Here is a 27,313-nt window from a genome sequence, read left to right on the forward strand (position 1 = left end):
AAAACTATTTATCATCTGTAATCAGGAAAATTTAGTATTCAGTTATTTATGAAGAAACGTTTTAATATGGATTTATGCAATTCTTTGTAGTAGCGGGTAGCGGGTAGTAAATTTTAGAAAAAGAAAGGGGATGGAAAATCAACAAAATAGTCTAAAATTAGCATCGACTAGCTGAAGAAGTTGCATATTTCCTTTGAAGGTGTTATTATGATAGTCAACAGATTGTTAATGTTTGAAGTTCTACGGACGGTAAGTACTGTCAGATTTAACGAATCAATTTGTTGCTTATTTGTTTTCGCAGCTCAGTGTGGCAACATTGACGAAAAGTTGATTTTATCTGGAAATTGCATAATTTTGAAATGAGTTAAAGAAAAATCTTAGAAAATCTTGATTATCAGGTGTGATTAGACCCGGGATCATTTCAGAAGACAAAATGTTTTGTTTTGGTGTCCTTGGTACTCTAATAAAAATTTCAAAACGCATTTTTGAGTTTATCCTGCTCTCCTTAATATTTGTTGTATAGCGTACCACCTTTTCAATAACCGCAGATCTACTGCGTTACTCCTAATCAAATATGGAAATGAAAACTACATTTTTACCTGCTTAATATTTGAAAATGAGAGAACGGTCTACCATTACCTTCAATAAAATAAAAAAGTAGACAAGAACAGGTTTTGTAACATTGTTACTGCGTTTCTTTGCAATTGAGGAGATGTTGTAAAGATGTTAAGCATACCAGACACAATTCAAAAGAAAAGAGACAAATTAGAGTTAAATCAAAAAGATATTGAATTTTTTGTGCAGCAAGTTGTTAGTAATGGTGCCGATGATGCTCAAGTTGGTAAGCTTCTCTCATTCAAATTTTCCATTGACTAGAACAAACACTTAACCTAAATAGTACACAGGAATTAATAAAAGGGAAGAAAAAGTGTGTTAAAACCATAGAAAAAGTAAACCGCGCGAAAATATGGGGAAATCATTGTTTATGTGGCTTCTCTACTCAGACCTGCATGCAGGATTAATTCCGGAGGAAGGGAAGACGTTTCACGACCCAAGAAAAAATTAATTATATGAAAAAGGGAAATTAAGTGAGTACAAGGCTTCTCATAAAATTTTGAAATTTTGGCTCGACGGACCAAAAAGGCAAAAAATAAATCAGACAGTCTAGATTCTAATGCCGAAAAAGTTTCTATAATCAGGGATACTGTTCCTAACTCATCCGAAAATAATAATTTATTCCTTTCCTTCGTTATGATATTTAGGTGACTTCGCTGCATGGTTGAAATATTTATCCACATCTAAGTTGAGACCACTTCCTAGACATCGTAGATTACCAAAATTTAGTCTGAATAAAAAAGCCTGTCGACCAGTTACACACAAACTGCGTTTTATTAGCGATCAGAGAGCATATTGGTCGTCTCCATAGCCAACCAAAATCCCAAATTGAAAAAACGTATATCCATAGCGTCTAGAAGCTGGTTGACTAGGCATTTAATCTGTTCGACCCGGCACGGTTCATTCTCGAAAATCTGTATCATCTATATCTAGACGATATCGCCTATAATTCTATACCTAGATCAGAAACTTTATATTGTCTTTCAGCTTTTTCCCTTCTTAAATGCCTGATCTATATTTATAATTATCTTGTTTCCATTTTAGTTGAGACCAGGGCCGTATTTAGGGTTTTTTCGGGGCAGGGGGTGGTTTACAAAAGAAAATTTTTTGGTGGGTTTAACAAAAAAAAACTCTAAAAAACGCATCAAAAATATGTTTATTCATTTTTGCATATTATGGATGTTCATTTTTGTTACCTTTTTACGAGTCAGCATTCCTAGGGAACCCCCTACCCTCCTGGATACGGCCTTGGTTGAGACTAATTCCTGTATTTTATAGATCGTCAAAATTTACCTTTGTTATATTGCTGGTTGACCAAGATCCCATCTTATCCCCTTCGTATTTGTCTGATTTTGATTTGTAAATGATTCGTTCACAGCTTAATTGAGACAAACAAAACTTAGTTTGTACAAAGTACAAAGTAATGAAAAAAGTAATGAAATTTGAAGTATATGTTTCTTCAAAAAGAGAGTGAGTTGTATCGGAATTATTTTACTTGAAGCATCAGTATTTTTTATATAGCAAATAAAGTGCTTGTAATTAATGTTTTTATTTGTTCTCTCGGTTCGTAGGAAAAGAAGAAAAGGAAGTAGGAACTTCATGAGAGGGGACAGAATTAAATGAAACAGCCTTATATGTGGAGAAATGTTTTCGAAGCTAGTATTAATAAGGTTGACCAGGACATAAAAGGCCCAAAATTAAAGTAAATAAATTTGATATTAAAATGAGAAGAAATTAAATTCTTAGGCCCAATTCACATGCTTTTTCAACTAGACATCAATGTTATGACATAACCCTTATCGACCAATCGTAATTTGCTTCCTTTTATCGGTTCGAAATAAGAATGGGTGGAAACTGTAGGTCCAGCTAAACTCACATGTGAGCGAGACAGTAGAAATTCAAGGTATTCTAGAGACGCTCTTTTTGTCAACATAGGTCAACCTCGCTTGGTTTCCGTTTACTGTGTGATCTCCGAATTTTTAATTCATACAAGAAAACATGGCAGCTATTTTGAATTTCCGGATGACGTTCAAAGTGTTTAGTCTATAGCGATAGTTCGCTATTCGCTAAGGTATAAATAACTTCCTTCGGTTTAATTTTTTTTTGAAATAGTCTATTAAAAAGAAAAAAAAAGGTTACTAGAAAAAGAAACGGTACTAGACTTCCTTGTTCTAACTGGAAGTGCTGATTTCCATTTTATGGTTCTTCAGTCAGGAAGTTCAATCGGAAGCTGGGGGCCAGACGCCCTGTGCTATCGCACACCCTTCCTGTAAATAGCTCATTAGGCAATTTCATCCGTTTATGCTTAGCAAAAATATTCTATGCATTCTTAGTGTAGGTACATATTTAAATAAGACCAACTCCCTTGTACTTGAGTTTTTCAGACCATATGAGGACTTCTAAAAACCATCTTGTTTCCAGATTTTGTTTTCCTCTCCAATTTATTTAATGCTATTTAATGCAAAATTCAAAAAAAGATGCTCAAAAGTAACTGCTCGAAAACATCTAATAAAATAGATAGCGTAACACTTTGCCTTTTCTTAAGCAGTAGATCCTAATATTTATCGCTGCAAGTGCCTTTTAACCGCCTTTATCGCGCTCTAACCGCCTGAACCTCAAGGGACATGTAAAATAATTTTAAACACCTCTGGTTAACCACGCAATAGAATCAATATGAGAGTTGGCTAGTCTTTTTCATCTCTGCCATTGATGGTAGGTAAGTAGTATGACGTCAACAGTGCCCATGAGTACATGATTTGCATATCTGGTTTACTTAGCAACCAGATCCGTTCATGACCCTCCCTAGCACCAGATTTGCTATAGATACAAGCGGTACACCTCATTTGCATATTCCTATGCATACGAAATTACTGGTTTACCAGATTTCCTATAAATACAAAGGATACACCTTAGTATCATTTACCAGCCGGTTCATGCTTAACATTCTCTAACTTCATGACAATTCTATGAATACATTTTTATCCAGGTAGAATGAAATCAGTTTACATTTTCATAAGTTTTCTACACTGAGTGAATATAAAGCGAAATTTTAAATATATTAAATTAAAAGACGTTGAAAAAAGAATTTTAGTATCATTTCAATTTGAAAAAATAATAACGAAAAATAGAACCAAATTTAAAAATGAAAAAGGACAAAAAAGAGTTAAAATTAAAAAAAGTATAAAATAAAAAACAAATAAAAAAAGATTAATACTTCTTACATCAAAAACAATTCTTACAAGACAAAAAAAGTTATGTTCTGTTCTGAATTTATCCAAAGAAGAGAAAAAAAAGTTCAAGTTCTATTCTAAATTCATCCATAGAAGAGAAAAAGGTTACACTTAGTAGAATGGCCTTATTGAATCGTGACATGACCACGTGGTTTATGGTTTTCTCAGTGAGAATGAAAAAACAGGAATTTTCTCACTTGAAAAAACAGGAACTTTGTCACATTTATGGTTGTTTTCATGGATGGTTATGTGTGTTGTTCGATTTATTGGATGTTTTCTCGGATGTCAACATCAAATTATGGTTGCTTTACGGTTTTTGTCAGTGAGAATATGAAAAACAGGAACTTTCTCACATTTATGTCTGTTTTCATGGATGGTTATGTGTGTTGTTCGTTTTATTTGATGTTTTTCATGTGTGTTTTATGGATGATCCAAAATAGTATTTGATGTTGTTGTTCAAGCCAAATGTTATGTGTTTCCCGGAAACAGTTAGATCACGTGTTTCCTTCTCAGGCAATCAGAGAGCTTTGGTTACATATTAGCGGCGGAGTGAATATAAGGAAGGGATTTTTGCTATAGTTTTATTAGTCTGTGAATAGAATTCAAAGGAGTGAGAAGAAGAAGAACAGTTTGACTTTACACATTTGGATATATATTTGTGTTGATGGCGATGAGTGGAATGTTTACCCTATTAGAAGTTGATAGTGGAGTTGATGATAATAGTACAAGAGCACCAAACATTGCGGTGGAAATCACGAAAGGATCACGTCTTTGTCTGGAATGGGATGCAGTATATGCAAGATATGTGATATCCATGATCAAATTTAAAATGGAGGATCAATTATGTTTCGCCGCTAAAGTTGATATAGCACGTGTGAATAGACTTCAATGTGCTGTAAGTGCATTGGTGAAACATATTGAAGACAATAAACAGTATCGCTAATTTTACATGCGCTATATTATTGATATTGTTGTAATTATTCAATAAAATTTTCTAGAAATCAAAAATGTTCTCTTTCTTTTCTGGTTATGTGGCTAACGAATCAGGCTCAGTCTAGAGTCAGCAGTTAGAGTGAAAGGATTGAAAAATGAATAAATTTGAGAAAGAGAGAATTATATAAAATCTAGTGTTTATGGAAAAACATTTGATTTTGTATTATGATTTTCTCGAGTTATCTCTTAAACGCGGGATATTCTCTTGTCGGGGAACACTTGACAATATAATGAGGAGTGATTCTCCCCCATTGGACTATTGTATGAAACTTTTAAAATGTGACTCGAATGCTTATAGTCATTTTATTGATATATTAATTGAAACAAAGCAGAATCATATTGTGGATATACTTTTGAAAATATTGTCAATGGGTTCAATGTAGATAGATCCCCCCATCATTCGAAAAAGGTAATGTTGAAGGGTTACTCCTCTCTCCCACCATTTCTCTCACGTTGAATTTATCGATCGAAGATGATCAGTTTCGTTTTAGAACTGAAAGAGTTGAAATTGGAAACCAAAAAATTTTCCATATATGTCTATTTTGCGTGTATACTCTTGGCAGTTGGAATCAATGTGAGACTTGTACAATTATTGATGACTATAGTGAAATGTGTAAATTATGTAAACCTTGTAAATTACATAGAGGCTATGCAGTACAAATTAAAGGATGTAATTCATGTCTTGAGGAGGTGTGTGACTCTCATCCTAGAGGGCATCTGTGCTCTAATTGTCACAATGATAAGTGTGATCATTAGGAGAATACGTACCCCGCTGTGATTAGAAATAACCTTAAATGTAATTTTAGTTTATTGATATGAGATTAGTATCGTCGTGTTTTTAGTTTGTTCCGGGAGAAAAAATCTTACATGCGATTAAACCTTTATGAGAACAAGACACTTTGTTGCCTGCGTCCTAACTGTGATGATGATATCCACTATGAATAGAAACACATTGATTTTATTTGGCTGTGACGGTATGTGAGTGCCAGCTTGAAATCACAGCTTGTGTTGTTGCTTCAATTATCAAGACTACCGATATGAGATCTAATGATATGAATGTACATAGTGTAGCAGACTATAAAAAACGATATGACAAGAGTGAAGTTACATTGTACTGTAGAAAATGTGACCCTGACTTTGCAGTCAATCAAGATCAATATACAGTGAATCCAAATGATTTATCGACATTAGTGGTTCACGACAGTTGCCTATACATTGAAGATGAAGAAATCCAAAGTGTAGATTTACAGACATTGTTGTATATATATGCATTTTATTAATAAACAAATTCACAAACATTTTTTAAGCACTTTACTCTTAGGGCACTGAAATCAATAGTATATAGGTCTGAGAAGATATTTTCCACTAGAAAGTCATTCAGACGTGGATTGTTAACAAAAATGTGGAGAAACTGCTTGTAAGTATAGCCACGACATCGGAACACAAAATATAGTAGTGCATGGAAGCCACAGCTTTTAGTCGTTAGATCCTGCACCCTCTTCTGATTTTGAATAATAGTTTTCCCCCTGCTCTCAATAAAGTTGCTGATGTGAGGTGTGTAGAATGTATATGGTAGACCAAGAGGATCAAAAAATTCAATCGTCTTCATTGTTTGAAAGATGCACAGCCAATGACCCGTAGAACGGTCGACGGACTGCTATTAACAATAATCAAGGTATTGTTGACACTTTGAATTTTTCCAAGAAAGTCCGAGGGCAGACAATAGGATTTGTACTGGGACATGTAGGGGTTCATATTAAATACATTGATTATTTGACTGGTGTTCATGGCTCCAAGTCTAGTAGAACACTGCCGTCCGGAGTGATTTCACAATAGTTTTCATATTGATTTAGTGAGATTAGGGCAATACTCTCAGCCAATTGGTTGGTAATTGTACACTCTAAACGCACACTCTCCGTACGTACTATACTCATACCCTGTGTACCAGACAAATCCAGTACAATGATACCGTGTGTTTTAGCAAACATATCTTCGGTTTTACCATTTTCAAATAGTTGAGAGTCATGATCTAGGGTTTGCATGGTCAACTCGTACAATGATCTATAGGATTTATCAAAAGATAGATTGTAGAGTGGGATGCCATTTACTTTGCACGCAAAAGATGAAAGTCCAAACATCTCGAATTTATGTGGGCATTCAGTCCATGATCCTATTGCACTGGAGCTTTTTACAAATGCCAAAGCCAATTTTGACGGGATTTCACCATTGACAAATGATGAATCGGTGAAGGTGCGTGAGACCATTGCAATATGACGCTGATTGGTGATTGTATGTGGAACAAGTAGTTTAATATTGTTGCCATTGGCTCTCAGTTTTTCCACGGCCAAAGCAACAGAATTCATAACCTGTTGTTTGCGGATATGAAGTATTGCCGAGGTGAGGGAGAGACTTACTTCAAGATTGGCAGCAAGCTCCTTTCTCAATATGAAATTGGAGGGTGCAATCGATAGTTTTATATCCACTTTAACATTGGGCGGCATCAATTGGGGTATATTAAATATTTCATGACATACTTTTCAAACTATATGCAACTGACTTGTTGCAGCATTTTTAAGTGCATTTGTACTATCAGTATTATTACTATATTAATAACCATTGGAGGTGCCTCTCAATTCCTTGTATGACCTGGGTGTCATCAATATGAACTGAATGTAGCTTGTATACTTTGGGAGATTGTTGCTTTTGCTCACCAGTGTGCCATTGATATGGACACTAATTTGACGAAATAAATTATGTAATATACAATTTTCATAGGATATTCCATCGCCCCGAATCGGCATTGTATTATCGGATTTATAGACTTTCATTTGCAAATCTATAAATGTTGAAGACATGTCCATAAAGTAGTCTTCATTAGAATAAATTTGAAAGTGGATATTATCGGAGAGGGGTTGTTGTGGATAAAATTGTTCATAGTATCCATGCTTGACACTCACATCAACATTTTCAGCATTGAATAGATTCAATTAGGCGGTGATTTAAGGTTGAGAATCCTTATGTGGTAGGTAGGACATTTTTAGGAGAAGAAATCTAGTTTCGATCTAACAATTTTCTTCCTGGGACTTCTTCTTCTACTGTTTACAGCACTCGTCGGCTTTTTCCTTCTTATTTTTGACTAGAGGGGTGATGTCTTTCGTTTCCGACCTGAGTGGAGACTGATTAGGGATGCATTGTTTCTTGACATTTTTAAGCTTCTACCATTTTGTTTAAATTTCTCACCAAGGGTTCTCACAATGGACCTAAGATTTTCCGAAGCACTTTTTTTTAAGTCCTTGCCAGAGCGCTAATTGTATAGCGTTGAGAATGCAAAATCTGTCGCAGTCGGTACAAGATATTTTTTAGCCGGTGGTAGTGAAGAGCGAAATAGCTTAGCAAACTAACTGCCAAGACCGGAACCAGACATTGACAAGCGACCGTTGTAGTAGGCCATTTCATTGCCCTGTGGTCTTTGAACAAGAGTATAAATTTAGCAGTCAATATCAGAACAAATGAATTCCACTTTTTTATTAAAAACCTTGCTTTTGAAGGATGGGTCCAAAATGGCATGTCATCAGAGCCAAAACTTTTGAAATTGCTCTGGGATCACCCAATTCGGTTCTTAATGTTAACTGACAGAGTTCCAACTAGGAATTGTTTACGGGAATATACTGAATATTCTTTATATTTAAGTGGTGAATATGCTCTTGATTAGTTTTTCGTTCAAGAGCTCTTAGTAGGGGAACATTTGAATTACTAACTCGAGATGTGTCCACAAATGAAGCGTAGAGAAATATACAAGTGGCCTTGGAGAAGTCCGGTTGGTAGTCAGAGAAAATGATATTAGTGTTTCCGGCACTCTTATCATTGATCATATTGAGCTTAAATCCAAGAACATCCTTTAGATTATCATTGAGAATAAACTTTTAACTGGCAATGGGTGAACTAATATAGATCTTACCCTCCTCCTTTGAATAGTTGAAAGAAAAAGCTCCTTTTTTACGAGCGGAAATTCTTTTATTAATGGAACGACATAAATCATTCATAAAGGTGAGTTCCTCGTAGGGTAATTCAATATATGGATAATCCATCCAATTGATTTTTTGCATTTGTTCTTGATCACCTGTTGGTGGCGGCGGCCAATCATATGGTCTATTTTTTATTTCATATTTACGATCCTTTCTCAGGATGTTGTAGGTATTTTTGAGAATACAGTCGACAAGAGCCACATCATACTTTCTATTGTCTTCGTATTTGATGGTGGGGGAGAGTTTCTTCCAAAAATCCCATGTTTTATTCAAGTCAATGTAGAGAGAATCCGAAATATTGGACATGAAAGTCACATAGAAATCATTGGGCATTGTTAATATCTTCAGCACTGACCCAAGAATCAAAATCCGAGTTGTATCCTAGCCAGCGAACATGCAACTGTCTCTTACCGTGTTGTGTACGACTCTTTAATATCTTATCAAGTTGATAAATTTCGCTAGTGTTTCTAAGTTTTTGCAGTTCATATTCATAAAAACAACCGAGAATCTTGTCATCTTTGTTATCTTGCAACCGATAATTTATGGGTTTGGTGTCTAGAATTTTGGACACTTTAAAAAGTTCAGTGCTCCATAAATAATTCCCTTTTTCAAAAATATTGGTGGTTCTATTAATTTGAACAGTATCACCAACATTGAATTTCTTCTTCTTCTTTTTCTCTTTTTCACCCTTGGAGTATTGATTTAGAAAAGTATCAAATGTATTTTCATTGTAGTGAACATCAGTTGGTGTAGAGTTGGACAGAGATCGATGGGGTCGTTGATTATAAATAAACAAGATTTTATATAAATAATGAATAAAAGCCGGTGTATTTTTAAATGTTCAAAATCTTTAAATTAATATACGAATAGTTGTTATTAATCGTTCAGCCAATGCAACCTTTATCGGGCTGTGACTATGATCAAGTGGTGTATTATATTTCAAAAGAAACTCTTGCACATGGGGATTAACAAATTCACTGCCACTATCCGATTGAATTTTTCTATACGAATCCTGTTCAAGAATACTTTCAATACCCCGAGCAACTTCAAAACCTCTCTTTGATCGCAGTGGAATGGCATAGGCATAGCGACTAAAGATACTGATTGCCACCAGAATATATTTGTAGGGTGCATTGTGATGCCATTGAAGTGTGCCCAGAGTTAGAAGATCCATTTGTATTATATGCAGGGTAGAAAAGTCTTTAGTTTGTCGATGTTGGTTGTTGCGAAGCCTGTGATTATGATGCAGTTTTTAACTTGCCTCATTTTCTAGATACTCTTTTGCTTTTTTTAATGTGGTGGTGATGGAGACAGCTTTGGAAAGTATTTTGGGGGAACTTAAACTTCCCGCTTTGCCAATATTTTCATAGACACCTTTCAAAACTTCAACCATTTTGAGTGTAGACACGTAGTGTAATGTCCACTCCCCTTTCGAACACTGACGAGCGAATCAATTCGTCTTCGCTTTTGACTAGCAACCAGAAATGTTATAAATTCATTGCTGCTGCTGCTAGTATCTTCAAATATTGAATCTTCTTCTTTTTTAAATGGTGTTGTTGGATATTCTCTTAGTTTCTTTAGAATTTGTTTATTGTCAATAAGAATTTTGGGAAAGTTTGATACATACAGAAAGGTTTATAGATTATCGTCAAAGGATAAGAGTCCTTTACGATTCGTCACCATATCACAAATTAAATCAACTAGATTATAACACGTTCTCTGAACTATAATTCACTTCCCTGCGCATTTGACTTGAACCTAATTACCAGTTTCCAACATGAGATATGATAATAGTCTTTTACTCTGTTATCGATATGTCAAAGGCAATATGTTTCAAATTTTCAATACAATTTAAATTAATTCATTCTTCTTTGATTGCAGTGCTGCAGAATCTTAAGGAGATGTTTCCTGTTTAGGGGGATCAGTGACGATGGTAAGTCTCTCCTGATAAGGTCTATTTTTTTCCAGACGTCGCAATGCATCTTGAAGTAAAACTAGTTTTTTGTGGTCGGCAATATTCTCATCGTTAATGAATTTGCTTAGATTGTCTTCAAAATGTTTGATGGGCGAGAGGATAAGTTCAAATGGTGTCAATTTATAGGGTTTTACCATTCTCTCACACTAGAGAAAACTGTTTACAAGTCCTGCAGTTATCGGAGTAAAAGTGTGAAAAAGCTACTACCTGCTACAAGGAGCCGTGTTCTTTTTATTTTTGTTCCCTTTTTTTTAAAATCCCATACGCCGAAAGTGGAACGATGTTGCGTTTTCTGCTGTCTAACACCTTATGGCAGTTGAACATTGCCCTCAGTTAAATTTAAACAAAGTTCAGATATTAGATTGATGAAATCATTGTCAACCCCATGTTTGAGTATAGCCTTCCTAAGCAATGGTTTTGAAGTGCTTAAAACGGAAAACAGATGCCGTTGTTCGTGTGGTTTCTTCAGTGTCATAATGGTGACTAATAATCATTTCTACTGTTCACCGGTAGATATACTGTAATTTCATTGTTGAAAATGTCGGTGACTACACGTAGATCCTCGGGCGTGCTCTGATTAAGATCCACCAAAATGTAACCGTTGGGCTTGATAGTCGCGTGTGTGTCCGGGGACACCATAATTTGAGGGGCGCGGGGTTATATCGGATTTTTGCTATTTAGGCGCGCGATAGAATCCCGCACAACTCGATAGATAATATAGACGGTGCAATTCAATGCAAGGGTTCGCATACATATGTTCTGATGAAACAGATTGTGTAGAACTAGAGTAACGGAGATGTGTTCATGATGGGAGTGAACGGTGAACAGTTGTAGCATTTCCTGTGAGAACTTTTCAATGGATTCAGCCAAATCATCAATAATCAACCACGAGTTCGATTCAATACTATTGAAAACATCAAGTCCTCGGATGAATTGTCTTGGTCTGGTTGGGGCACTTGTTTGTATTTTATCAAAGGACTCCTGTCAAATACTACAGCAATAGCAGATTTTTTTCGTCTTCTTCAAAAGCATTTTATCGCAATGTTGAACTATTATAGTTAAAACTGTTGTTATACCCGACATTGACTGACCACCCAGAAACGATCTGAATGGTGTTTTAAATTGATACATGCTGCTGTTGGGGATAGCAGTCAGACTGCTACTAACGGTAAATCATTTGTGCTCAATGCATAAGTAGTAATTTTCCCCATAGATCTATCTATTCAAGAACAACAACAATAAAAAAAAAATATGTCATGGCAGCATTTATTTCGACACTGCATGAAAACAAATATTTGCAGTCAACATGAACTGCATAACGATAAAAATAATAATAACACTTGTTCAACAAGAACAATTGGCGAAGTTTCTCCGGTGATCAAAATGAAAACTCTATTTGTTCAACATGAACACGGGGCAATGATGACACTTTATAAATAAGCACTTATTGTCTCTAAAAAAAACACTTTTCTGTACAATACTTTATGTACAATAAAAAACACTTTTTTGTCCATCAACAACACTTTTCTATACATCACTTTTTTTGTCAACTTAAACACTTTTCTATACCTGACACTTTCTGTACAACAGAAAATACACACACACTTGGAAATTGCTCGCAGCACAGGTGAACGTGTTGAATTTAAAGATGTGTTCCCCCCCCGGGGACCGCGGGGCAGACGGCCAGCTGGCCATGAGCGGGACCCCCCCCCCTGGGTGACCGCGGGAAGGGACCCCCCTCCCCCCGGGAGCGGCGGTGGAAAAAGAATAGTTGTCGTCACTGCTATGGGTTAGGTTAGTTGAGGTTGGGTTAGTGGTTAAGGTAGTGAGATTGGGATTAGTTAATTTATGAACAGGTTGAGTGGTGGTGGTTAGTCAGATTAGGTTAATTTATCCAGACCAAGTTGATTGCGATAGTCAATGCATTCAACTCGGTCTGAAGTACGATAGTGGCCGTGGGGTAGGACAGTCACACCATTCTCGAGCACATATACCTTGTCGGATATACATGGCATTGCATTCTTCTCCACTCTCACAGTATAATTTCTATATTGTAGAGAGCGACTTGCAAGCACTTGTGCTCTCGGCACTAGGCTACTTTCTACACAGTCTCTGTACACGCTCTTGTTAAAATTGCTCTTTAAAAAATTTGTAGGGACCCCTTTACACGCCTGCTTTTCATCCCCACTATGTGTTTCCGCGCACTAAACTTTGGAGCCTAGGAACACCCCCCCTGGATATCCAATTACTCCCCGTCTCCTATTTTAATATTCATAGTTGGTTAGGGGCTTGACTTCTCACTAACTTACGATATAGTGATGGAGTCCAGCTGGTGAAATCGATCCACGAGCTGATCTGTTCCCCATTTAGCAAATCATCCATTAAATTCCATTCAGTCCCATTTACATTCAACAGCAAAGACTCTGTATCACCATAATAAACTTGAATCTCCCCCTCCCGGGGCCAGTGCATCTTGCAAACATTTTATAAGAACGACAAAAGGAGCTTTTAAGAAATTTCCAGTACTGAACGGCCACATGCGATATTCTTGTTGAGTACCACATTTTGCTTTCATCTGTGTAAAAGAACCAAGCCGGCCTCTATGCTCGTGAATGATGTTAGATTGAGATCGACAATAATTCGTGCACACTCTAGAGGGTCAGTCACGACATCGCAGCGAGATCTATTACGAACACTTTCACACATTGTGCCAAACGCTGAATTTAGAATAAGCTTATACATGTTCTTTTCCACCTTTGAATGTTCCCTCGAGCGTTTATCGGAAAAGGTGTCGATAAATGTTTTCAAGTAGGGTCGCTGATTAAACTGCGGGACCCTATGTATTTTGGGGATTTTGAAGCCGTTGTTCAACAACCAATGCAAAAGCACAAGGTTAACAACAATATTCTATTTAGGGTCCAAATCAGAAAACAGTTTCTGTTTATAGGGGGTCCAATGCATCCCCATATCCCCGATCACTGACTGACTGTAGGGGCTCAGAGAGTCCCTGCTCATGGGCCGATTGATACAGGGAAAGACAAAATCTTTGACTGAGTCGTGAAGCACCAGAGGACTGTGCCCGTCAACTTCAAAGAACCATCATTGTGGCCCGTTGTCCTTGACGGTGGTAATGTTAGGGAACTCACAAGGATTCTCAAGCCATTGATAGTTCCCACACGGCAAAGAGTAGTGTGACATTGCCGAGGGGTACAACGAGTTCATGTCCAAGAACACTGCATTTGACTTTGCACCGGTGCTGCTATTTTTTCCACTCTGATCTGTTGATAAGATGCGGTCCCCATGAAAATAATACCCAACCCTATATGACAGAGAAAAAAAAAGGTTCATATAAACGTAGGTTATTATGAATAATTACAACCTGCAAAATTTTAAAATTAAATACCACAAAAAATTGGTTGTTTATAAATAAAATCCTATATCTAACCCTAACTCTGAATAGATCTGGTCTTTGTTCTTACAGATTATATCCAACAGAGTTAAAACATCACTGGCCAAGTACAGTCTACAATAATCCCACCCATTTTTACAATCCCTCTTGGACCACACCTTCTTGGCACACTCCTACTCCGCGGCGGTGCATTCACTGTTGGTCAGTTAATTGTAAAAAGCTTCAATGGGAAGTAATTTCTCCTCACTTAAACGTGCGCCAGAACAGTAATAATCGTATTCGGATATACCTTTGCAGGTCAACAGGTCATACATTTCACTGTCTGGAAAGTGCTGTTTAAGCAAGGGAAAGCTATCAAAATTGTCGCTTTTTTGCACTTGAATCAATTGACTCAAAGCCTTGGGAAAAAAACTAAAAGAATCTAAAAATCTGATTTTATTCCAGCACATAAGCCCATTATCCACTACCTGCCATTTCAGTTCAAGAAGCAATAACTTCTCAGCTGATTTGGGAATTATGTTGTAGATAAATGAATTATTTACCCATGGACAATCTACTCCCCCTCCCTCCCTATGCATACGTGCCAGTGCCGGTAAAATAAATTTTAAATCATAGTTAGAATTGTGGATAAAAACAGGGATAAAAAACTGCTGGGTAACATTTAAGTTACACGATTGATGCGCAACCCCCCTAAAATTACTACCCCCCGAGGTTATTTCCTGCCGCAAGTGGTCATGGTCGCTAACTTTCCCCTTCCCCCCACGTTTCCCTGTAGGCGCCGGATCCCCCTCGACCCACACGCCCATACCCACCCAACATATGTGTTTATTTTTAATCGCGATACGAGCCGCTGCAGACAACACCATTTGAGAAGGGGTATTTATAAAACGAGAAATAGCACCATTAGCCGTGCCAATCAGTTTAGTCAATGCCTTGTCCATGCACTCCCGCTCATCCAATGTTTCAACTATTTCTAACAACCGCATGGTGTTAGAACTATCTCTTTGTGCTTGGGCGTAGGACACTGCAATAGCCTGATGTTCTTTGACTCGGTTTGGAAATTGGGGGTCGTTCACCTCTACGAGCTTAACCTCACAGTCCAGAGATATTTGTTGCACTGGAGAAGGGTGTTTTGAAAATTTTTAAATCGTAGAATTGCCCTATCCACTGAAACTGTTTCCACAGTCTGATAGCCGTGGCGGCTACAATGCTTCATATGATCCCGTAGTTTTATATCACTACGGAATTGAGAGAGGCATTTTGGACAGTAGAAACATTCCCCCCTATGTTTACCCCCCCCCCCAGAACTCTACTAATGTCAGTGATCGTATTAAAATTCCTGAGTGCATTCGGTTGAATAGGTGGCGTGTATAGCAACCAAACCCAATGTTTAGCCGACTAAACTGTTTAGCCCCTTGCAGTGAAGACCAATCACTTCTTTTTTAAGCAAGCCCCATCTTCAAATTAAGTGTTATATTGTACCACAGTAACGCCGATATTCAAGTGAGCATTAGCCCTTTCAAACATGTCAAGGGATCGTAGCGTCACTGGGTATTTCCCCTCTAAACATGAAAAATCTACAATGGAAAAACGGAGCCCTCCTTCTCGTATATAGCCAAATTGTCTAAATTCGTCTTGGTAGCGTCCCGAGCTAGAGGCTCTTATGCTGATATGAGGAAAGCATATCTGAAACACATATGACCTGTTTCAAAACAGATTTTCTGGACACCTTGACAACCCTCTAGATCAGGATTATATTTTAAAACTACTGATCTTTCAGACCCCCCACCCCCGCTTAAAATAAAATATTTCTTTATTTTACAAATGTTAACACTTAAATTTTTAACAAAAAGAACTAGAGAGCCACTACCATTTTCGTTATAGTTCTCGAGATGCGTTATAATCTGATCGACCCAATCTATGAAAGCTCCCACAAAATTTTCTAAATTTTAATAAACCAAACGCATCTCGGAATGTACAAAATGATAATAAACCTCACTTTTTCCCTCATTCAAATAAAAAACCTTTAAAACAATGGAGACCTTATTTGAATCACTACTTCCCCACAACTGACTTTGATTCTGCAGACGTGCATGAATTTTATCTACATAGTTGTGTACAATTTCTATAGGGTCAAAAACAAAATTACCACACAAAAGCGAATTAAAAGGGTCTCCAAAAGTCGCAGTGAAAACAACTATATGATTTAAAATTCGGTTGGACAGCTGAAAGTCCGGGAGAGTTGTATCCTCCACTCCCTGTGGGAGAATTCCCCCTTCCCCCCGGGTGGGAATAATATGGCTCGGGGAAGCCGCGGGCGTATCGTGATTGGGGGAACTGTTGAGGTAAAAAGTGGGGGAAGGGTTTCCCCGCAATCCACATACAAAATCATCCAATAGCAGCATAGTATTTGGACTTAGCAATGCTAAGTCTGAATCTGAATTATCTACATTACCCTGCTAATTTCTTATACCACACTGGCCTGACGTCACATAAAGAAAGAATAACGAGAAAAAATGGGGTTTTTATAGGCCAAATGAAGACACTGAAAATACAAAGCGAATATTTTGAGAGGAAAAACGCCTCTCTTCTTCAGCGCGAAACGAAACGATGAATCAATAAAAGCCAAAAATTAAAAGACTTAAAACCAACTACCTAACAACCATAAAAGCGAGTTACTCGCCAATATCCGAGATTTGCACAAAATCCAAAAAAACATGAACTGCCATCGACGGATACTAGCGAGCAACTGAAAAATGAAAGGAATCAAAGAGCTTTCTTATCTAAAAGGAAAAGGTGAAATTACAGATCAGTTGTACAAAAGGTTTTACCCACGCGGTTGCACGTCCCCTCGCTTTTATGGTCTTCCTAAACTTCATAAGCCCGGTAATACACTTCGACCCATTGTCTCTTCTTTTAATTCTCCTACAGCAAAAATAGGAAAATTCTTATCAGTTATATTTCGCCCACTAATTCAGGCTAAAAAATCCTATATTAAAAATTCCGCTGATTTTGTTTCCAAGGTAAAGTAAGTTTCGGTTAAACCAAATACAAGAATTGGCAGTTTTGATGCAGATTCAATGTATACCAATTGTGATCCTCTAAAGGCAGAACTGTTTTTAGAGCAAAAACTTAATTCTAACCGATCTATATCAGAAAATTCTACTGTTTCGAATCAGACACTTCTTTCGCTTACATCCCTTTGTAACAGAACTTCTTATTATTTCCATCATAGAGACATTTTTTGTAGACAGAAGTATGGGCTCTCCATGGGTACCCCCCTTTCTCCAATACAGGCTGATATCTTCATGGAAGACCTTGAAGAAATGGCTATTTTGAAAAGTTCTTGTAAACCTAAATTTTGGTTTCGTTTTAAAGATAACATTTTTTATTTATGGGAGCATGGTGAAGAGTCTCTGGGTTCTTTTCTTCACTTGCTCAACTCCTTGGATCAAAAACTGAAATTTACTCATGAATCAGAGATAGAGAGGCGTCTTCCTTTCTTAGATGTTCTTGTGCACCGAAATGATTCATGTTTAGAGTTTAGTGTATATAGAAAACCCACACATAATGACCGTTACTTAAGTTATTCCTCCAATCATTCTCCTGCTGTGAAAAGAGGAGTTGTCACTTCTCTAGTTGATAGAGCTTTGAAAGTTTGTTCAACACGTTTCTTGGATTTAGAACTCAACCACCTTAGAGATATTTTATTTGGGAATGGTTATCCAATTAGTTTAATAAATTCTGTAATTACAAAACGCATTAAAAGATTATCAGATAGTTCCACAGAAAACACAAATAAAAGGGAAAATTCAGTTTATCTTGATCTCCCATACACTAAAGGGATTTCAGACCTCATTTCAAAAAATATAAGGAAAAATAATATTTACACTTATTATAGACCCAGTAAAACAATCAGGTCCCAAATTTATCAAGGTAAAGACCTTATCCTATAGGTGAAAATTCCTGTGCCTACAGAATTCCTTGTTCGTTTGGTCTTCGGTATATCTGAAGAACAAATCAGCGACTAACAGATAGATTAACCCAGCATTCTAGTTCAATTAACAATACACTTAAAAAGCGGAAAAAAACCAGAAAATTTTGACTCTGCCCTTGCAGAGCATATTTTTGAAAAACCAGACCATACTATTTTGTTTAATCAAGCTAGTCTTATTTCGCATGATAAAGGTATTGTCCAGCACTATAGAGAAGCTGTTGAAATTTATAAATACCAACATTTAGGTCTAGCTTTAAACAGAGATTCTGGTGATTTAAGAATAAACGAGTCATATTTCGGTTTTCTCAAAAGAGAAGCTGATACGTTAGTAATCCCTGAAATAAACCTTGAACCACTTTCCCAGTCATCTAATCAAACACGTAAACACCCTCTTAGGTCTCAACGTGTGTCTGCAAGAAATGCCTTAATTAAAATCCGAAATAAAACGACATAGTTTTCCAACTTATTTAATTGCTGGTTCGTTTTGTTTTTTCGAGTGAATGAATTGATTCCTTTCATTTTTCAGTTGCTCGCTAGTATCCGTCGATGGCAGTTCATGTTTTTTTGGATTTTGTGCAAATCTCGGATATTGGCGAATAACTCGCTTTTATGGTTGTTAGGTAGTTGGTTTTAATTCTTTTAATTTTTGGCTTTTATTGATACATCGTTTCGTTTCGCGCTGAAGAAGAGAGGCGTTTGTTTTCTCGAAATATTCGCTTTGTTTTTTCAGTATCGTCATTTGGCCTATAAAAACCCCATTTTTGCTCGTTATTCTTTCTTTATGCTACATTACCCTTCTCAGCTGTGCTACTATCAACATTTAAAAAAAAATCACTTAAAAGATCATCAATGTTAAAGGGTATTTCTAGGTAATGAACACTCAAGTAACTGATCGCAGATGCTTAATTGTTGTAAATACCAATTGGCACGTCCTATCCTTCTCTAACTGACAAGCATGGAAAAGATGGAGAGTTTGGGCCCAGGACAGCCTTCAAATGAAAAAATAGCTTATTTTCAAAGTGTTCAAATCATCCCCTACTGTTTAAAATTTGGATTATTATTGACGTATTTTTAAAAACGTACTTAGTAGTAGTAGTAGTAGTAGTAGTAGTAGCAGTAGGTACATATTAGCATTTGTTTAATTCACTGTTCCCCCTCATCTATCTATAGTCTTAAATTTCCAATTTCAAACTTAATATTTTATATTTAAAATATAAAACGCCGCTTTAAATAGAATTGAAAATTTGATTTTTTTCAAAAACCGCCCCCCCGTCCCCCTGTCCCCTATTAAACCCCCCCCCACCCCCCAGAGCCGGTCATCACGGCGCTTCCCCGTGGCGCGCCCCGCATTTCGTCCCGGGCCCTTACTGGACCTTGCGCTAGCCAAAAATTAATAGAATTTAGTTACAAAATAATTCATGAACGAGTTGTTTTCTATTTTGTTCACTCAAGCCATACGAAAAATATTTAATATTTAAACTCTTTAGCGTCTCTGGAAAAAAACATTAAGCTAATAGGATAGCAAACTCCTCCAATGTCCCACCCAACATTACTATATAAAGTTTTTTTTTTATAAAAATTTTTTTTCAAAGGTGAACCATACTGTTGCATCGCGATAGAAATGACAAACAACGACAACTACCAGAATTTTGTGTCTTTTTTGTCTTAGATATTCTAAATGTGCAAAAGATCTAATACGTGAACTTGCAATGATTCAAAAGGGGGGAAAGTGATTTTACTTTGGGGAGAAAAAATCTCAAAATACAACCATTGAGAAATGCACTTACGCAGTGTTCGAAAATGTTGCATGTAGAAATGGCCTATAAAAGTTGGATGAAATTGATAGATATTTCTATATGAAAGGTAGGAAAAAAATGCTTACATTTGCATATCCCGGCTGCACTTGGGCATCCGAAGGACCAGGTAGTGCATGTTGGAGGGCCACTTCCCGACCTTGCATAAGTGGGGCAGCTCTTGAAGGACCAGGCACCGTATGATGGAAGTTGGACGGGCCGGCGGCGTTACATTCTTGTACAGATGATTGCACTTGTTTTGGAGGCTTCGGCCAGATACCATATTGCCGGACAGTAGCCTTCGCATGGCCCGCATTATTAACCCTCGCTTTCTTAGCAAGTGGAGGCGATGGACATTCTTCACAATTTGCCTTAAAAAGAAGAGAAAAAATTAGTATTGAATTAATTTGCCCCTTTTTTACAGAAAGAAAGTTAGTATCATCATCCATGTAATTTTGTCTAGAAAGGACATTTATCACCAAGAAAGCACAACGTAAAAAAAATTTCGTGAAATATACTAATTGCATCCTTTTTTGAATCTGAGAAAGAAGAATTACGACTCACTGAGCCGTTCAAAAGCCGGCCTAGTTTGTATATTTATCACACCCCCAGAAAAAAACAGCTCCCGCACAATCACCCCCATGGACAAAATCCCTGAGAAAAGACATGGAAAAATACCCCCTCCCCCCCCCGAACGATATCACGTCCTTGTGACTATGAGAAATACGGATGACAGAACCGTTACAACGCTAAAATCGTTTGTTTATTATTCACACCCCCCAGAAAAACAACCCATAGACAAGACCCCTCATGTAAAATATCCCTGAGAAAAGGCACGGAAAAATACCCCTCCCCCCACCGCACGAAATGGCAAAAATTCTATTAATTCTAAAAATAATAGATAAAGTTATAATTTTAGTTAACTAACTCCCCTTAATATTCAAGCGACTACAATTTTTTTTTCCACAGTCCATTGTTTTTTGTCGACAGTATTTCGTTTCAAACCCCCCCCCCCACCTTTCACCACTGTCCTAAAAATATTGTTAGGCATTAATTTTGGAAATAACTCATTTCCATGCTTCCATACCACATCGAATTACGCAAAGCCTGTAACCACACAAGGTTAATTAACAATAATGTCTCTTTTCACGCGAAACTGTTTTTTTTTTAATTCGATGGGAAAAACTATTTTTCTCAGAGAAGCCTTTTGGTTAAGCCGCTATCCAAATTCTTGTATATTTATCAAAGCCGGATGTATTTTAAAGGGGTGTCAGTAATTATCAGATATTTAAATCGTTGCGAGAAATCTGTAAGTCAAGCCATATCGGACAGTATATTAAAGGGAATGGCAGAAAGTTGACAGTTGCTTTTATATCAAATACGTATTTTATCTAAAACAGAATTAATCTCGTAAACAAAGGGGGACTTAAGGATGGGGTTTATGTAACAGAAAAAGAGTGTATTTTACGCTTTTTATCGCTTATAAACATCCTATGGGGGCAGGGTTATAGGGGGGGGGTTTAACCGAATATAGTATAGGGTGACCACGGAAAACAATTTTATTTTTAAAATAAAAATGAAAACAGAACTGACATTGTTAATTGTGGCTGCCAAGGCTTCAAGTTCATCAATAATTTCATGTGTTCTATCCATTGTGTTCTGGAACTTTCTGATAATTTAATCACATTGCATGCCCGTTATATATGAAATCTCAAGGGTGAATTGTTATGTAACGGGGAAATCATATGTAACCAGCCCTCTGATTGGCTGAGAAGGAGGATGTAACCGACTCGCTGATTGGCTGAGAAGGATGCATGTGATCTAACTGTTTCCTATTCCAGGACACCTTGACATTCATCCCTAGCATACACTTGTCCAAAAAAACAAGAATAAATAATTCCTTCAAGTCTAAAGATTAATGAAGCCATGTTTGTTTCTTAAGTCCTCCTTTCGTGAATCAATAATTTCCATAACGATTATGTAAATCAATTTCTCAGGCTAAGCTAACCAAACAACAGTGATACCATGTGTGTTTCTTAATTCCCCCCTTCGTGAATCAATAATCTCCCCTAGCGATTATGTAAATCCAAGTGAGAAAATTCCTGTTTTTTCATTCTCAGTGAGAAAACCATATAATAGACATGAATTGCTGTTGACATTCATAAATGTGAGAAAGTTCCTGTTTTTTCATTCTCACTGACAAAAACCATAAAACATCCATAATTTGATGTTGACATCCGAGAAAACATCCAATAAATCGAACAACACACATAACCATCCATGAAAACAACCATAAATGTGACAAAGTTCCTGTTTTTTCAAGTGAGAAAATTCCTGTTTTTTCATTCTCACTGAGAAAACCATAAACCACGTGGTCCTGTCACGATTCAATAAGGCCATTCTACTTACACTTCGATTCTGAATTTTTTCCAAAGAAGAGAAAAAAGTCACACTCCAGTTCCGAGTTTATCCAAAGTAAGATAGGTTAACAGGGTTTTTACCAAAGTCTGAGAGAGATGAGCTGGATTTTTGCAAAATCCACACAGGCACAGAGAGAGAGAGAGAGAGAGAGAGAGAGAGAGAGAGAGAGAGAGAGAGAGAGAGAGAGAGAGAGAGAGAGAGAGAGAGAGAGAGAGAGAGACAGAGACAGAAATAGAGAGAGAGAGGGAGACAGAGACCAAAAATAGAGAGAGAGAAAGGCAGAAACACACACAGAGATAGACGAACAGATGATCAGAAACACAGGCACAGAGAAACAGAAACAGAAACACACACACAAAGAATGGCAAACGAACAGAGAGAGATCGAGACAGAAGCAAACACACAGAGACAGAGACAGGAAAACAGTCGGTCATTTTAACATACACACACACGCAAACAGAGATAGAGAGAGAGGGAGAGAGAGACAGAGAGAGAGAGAGAGAGAGAGAGAGAGAGAGACAAACAGACAGACAGACAGAGAAACAAACACAAAGACAGAGACAGGCAAACAGATGGTCAGACGCAAAGACAGTGAGAAAGAGAGGCAGACACACAGACACACGCAGAGACAAGCAAACGGAAGGTCAGACACGCTGGCATAGAGAGAGAGAGAGATAGACACAGAAACACACAAACAAACATACAGAGACCGGCAAAGAGACACACAGGCAAAGAGAGAGAGAGAGAGACAGAGAGAGAGAGAGAGGAACACACAGAGACAGGCATACAGACGGTCATACAAAGAGGCACAGAGAGAGACATAAACACGCAAACACATACACACATAAAGACAGAATCAGGTAAACAGACGGTCAGACACAGACAGAGACTGAAACACACACACACAAACACAGAGACAGGTAAACAGACGGTCGGACACAAAGATACAGAGAGAGACAAAACACACAAACAAACACAAAAAGACAGAGACAGGCAAACATACGGTCAGACACAGAGGCCCAGAAAGAGACAGAAAATACACACACAAACACACTGAGTCAGACACAGAGACTGGCAAACAGATGGCCAGACATACAGGTAGAGAGAGAGAGAGAGAGAGAGAAGAGAGAGAGAGAGAGAAACAAAGGAAGACGCAGAGACAGGCAAACAGACGGTCAGACACACAAGCACAGAGAGAGAGAGAGAGAGAAACACACACACAAAGAGAGACACAGAGACAGGCAAACCGATGGTCAGACACTTCATTAAAGAGTTAAATTCAGTTAAAGAGGATACAGTTGCACGGAGGGATTTCGGTTATACCCGGGTTCAGTTACAAGGGGGGCGCAGTTGCACGGGGGGTATCCCTTTTTTTTTTAGTAAAAAGGGCTCCCTATTTTAAAAATCCCTTTTTATTATGAGGCTTTGAGCAATTGGTGACTATATATTAAAAGTAATGAAATTTATCACGGAGGTTCAGTTGTACAGGTGTTTCAGTTATACAGTGGTTCAGTTACATGGGGGTTCTGTGTGTTAAATTAGTAGTTGTTGTATCTTTTAAAAGATCTTTAAGGGGATTGAGAGACTCAGTTGCCTAAGTACGTATGATTTTTATTTTCTTGACTCTAATTAAAATAGTAATTTGTGTGTTATATAAGTAGTTTTTGTTTCTTTTAAAATATCTTTAAGGGGACTGAGAGACTCTGTTGCCTAATTACGTGTGATTTTTTTTTAAATTATTGTCTTTAAAAACTTTCTTTTTGTGTTTAATACGTAGTTTTTTTATCTTTTAAAAGATATTTACGGTGATTGAGAGACTCAGTTGCATAATTCAGTGTTATTTTTATTTTCTTGTGGGTAATTAAAATCTATCTTTTTCTGTTAAATAAGTAGTTTTTGTATATTTTAATAGATCTTTACGGGAATTGAGAGTCTCAGTTGACTAAGTCCGTGTGATTTGTCTGTTCTTGTTGGTCATTAATAAAGTAATTTTTGTGTTAAATTAGTAGTTGATTTATCTTTTAATAGATCTTTAGGGGGATTGAGAGACTCAGTTTCTTAAGTCCGTGTGATTTTTATTTAAGTGATTGTCATTAAAAAATAATTTTTTATTTTAATTAATTTGATTTTTTATCTTTTAATATATCTTTAAGTGGATTGAGAGACTCATTTTACTAAGTCAGTGTGATTTGTATAGCAGTGTTGGTCATGAAATACTAAATAGTCTTTTTAAATAACTAGTTTGTGTATATTTTAAAATATCTTTAAGTTGATGGAGAGACTCAGTATACTAATTACGTGTGATTTTTCATAAAGTGTTTTTCATTAAAAAATAAAAGTGTTTGTTTTATAAGTAGTTTTTGAATATTTTAAAATAGCTTGACGGGGATTGAGAGAGTCTGGTGACTATTTTAGTGTTATAATTATTTACGTTGTGTTAATTAAAAAATCTATATTAACGTTAAATAATTTTTTTTTTTTTCTTTTACATTTGATTTGATTTGATTGTGATTCACATTCTCATAATTCCGTGTGTTTTATCTTTATTTGATGTTCATTAAAAAAGAAATTGTTTTTTTAAATAATTTTTTTTTTATATTTTTAATGATCTATACTGAGTTTGAGAGAGTCTGTTGCAAAAATACGTTGGTTTTTTATTTAAATGATTGTCAATAAAAAAGAAATTTTTGTTTTTATATAGGAGTTTATGTATATTAAATATTGTATTTCTGGGGAGTGAGAGAATCAGGGTCATTATTACGTTAGATTGTTCATGAATTGTTTGTAATTAAAAAAGCAATATGTTTTTTAAATTGGTATTTAATCTATATTTTAAAAGAGCTTTAATGGGCTTGAGAGACACAGTTGCAATAGTCGGTTTGATTTTTCTTGTATTGGTTCTCGTTAAAAACTTAATGAGTTTGTTTAATAAATATTTTTTGTATATATTAAATTAGCTTTTATGGGATTGAGTGACGCAGTTGACTTAGTACGTGTGTTTTTTCATTAATTTGTTGTAAATAAAAAAGACCATTTTTTGATAAATAATTAGTTTTTTCTAAATTTTATCTTAGAGTTACTTGGGGTGATTGACCCTGAGTACTTATTCGGGGTTTTGTTTCGTTTCGGGGGGGTAGTTAAAAACGTACTTTGTTTGTTCTAGTTTTTGTTTTTTCTTCCTTTATAATATATTTAAGTGTTTTGAGAGAATCTTATTACTTTGTAATTGATGAGTTTCTTTAATTTGTATTAATTATAAAAAAATAATTAATTTTAAATTTTTAGTTTTTGTATCTTTTAAAATATATTTTGGGGGTTGGAGAGACTCAGTTTCCGTTTTAAGTGTGTTGTTTATTTTCGGTGTTGTAATTAAAAAATAAATTTTTGTTTTAAATAAGTAGGTTTTGTATAATTTAAAATATATGTAATGGTTTTGAGAGACTCCGTAATGAACTATTTTTTAAGTAAATACACTAAATATACTAAAAGTGTTTAATTCAAACTTTTTAAAACTTCGAAATTTTTCAACTTTATTTATTTTTTCTTTCTGTACATAACTTAAAATGTCAAAATATGCTTACAGTTGAAACAATTGCGCTCTGTGATTGGTCAGAGACATGATGTGATATTCCCACTGGCATTCTATGACAGGGTATAGACAGCGCTATTTGAGTGTTCAGAGACATGATGTGACTGTAACACTGGTATTCTATGACTGGTTATTGACACAACATAATCTATTGCATGTATTAAATCAGTATTTTTTACGCAGTGGAACGATAAACACATAAGTCATATATTTAAAAAAAAACTGAAGATGGAACATTTTAATAAAGTGTGTTTACATAACAAGGTTATTTTATCATTGAATGCCGACAAAAAGAAATATTTAAACTTTGAAACAAGTACAGGTGGTAGCACTATTGGACATGTATGCATTCATTGTCATGACACTAAGGAATTAAATTTCTTTGGAATACCGAAAAATTCAACTCTTATGTTGGTGGTTATGCGAGATTGAGATCTCCAGAGATGATTGCACTTAAAGAGAATGCCAACATAAAAATAATCATTGATGATAGAGGACAACTCCGTGCTACTATTTCAGTTAACACAGGACCTACTGATACATCCAATAGTCACCTTTCAGGTATTATAATTCAACGGGCGATCAATAAAAGAAAGGCCTACTCTTCTACTAATATCGTAAGCCATATCTCGTCTACGTGCCGAAACTGTTACCTGTGCAAAAATAATGTGATAAGAGACAGTTAAATTGACATAAAAATAAAAAGGTCATTGTCAGAAAATATCACGATGGAATATAAAGATTAATAGATGAAAAACAAAGCACCAGCAAACGTTACTGCCATTGGTCAAACAGTCATTGAACCAAATAATACCAAAGAAGAAAATAATATTGAGACTTTTGATGAGACAACAGTAAAAATTGTGTATGACTCAAAATGTAATAATGATTATTCTACTGATTACGAACTAAGAGAAGACAAGATCTATAATATCAAGAGATAACGTGGTGAACTATTTTATTGAACAGATTCAAAATGTACTAAGTTAATTGTTGATATTAATAATGTATCATAATATATTTATTGTATTAATATTCTACAGAGCATTATTTCATTAAAAATATATTTTGAATTACATTGTTACGTGTTCATTACTTTTAGAGTCCTCTATCATATCAAACGTTTATAATGTCTAATAAAAAGTCGAAGATGTAAGAAAATGACTATGCATACATCTATTTTCAGACACATGGTGACAAATTTTTTCTTGAATTCACCTCCTGGATAAATAAAAAAAGACATTTCATTCAAGAAATTATGACGAA

At 36.1% G+C, this 27,313-nt stretch overlaps 1 protein-coding gene across 1 annotated transcript in view; it reads left to right on the top strand.

Moving 5' to 3' along the window:
* The first annotated feature begins 701 nt into the window (after positions 1-701).
* LOC148953347 (thymidine phosphorylase-like) overlaps positions 702-27,313 on the top strand; it is a 112,960-nt gene continuing 86,348 nt past the window's right edge. The window contains exon 1 of the mRNA XM_089088501.1: positions 702-841. Within this exon, the coding sequence (XP_088944627.1) occupies positions 724-841 (118 nt within the window). The 5' untranslated portion in view covers positions 702-723. The remainder of the gene's footprint in view (positions 842-27,313) is intronic.

This window comes from Artemia sp. Qi Xiang Cuo, chromosome 4 (genome assembly GCF_049724085.1).
Source record: "Artemia sp. Qi Xiang Cuo chromosome 4, ASM4972408v1, whole genome shotgun sequence".
NCBI lineage: Eukaryota > Metazoa > Arthropoda > Branchiopoda > Anostraca > Artemiidae > Artemia > Artemia sp. Qi Xiang Cuo.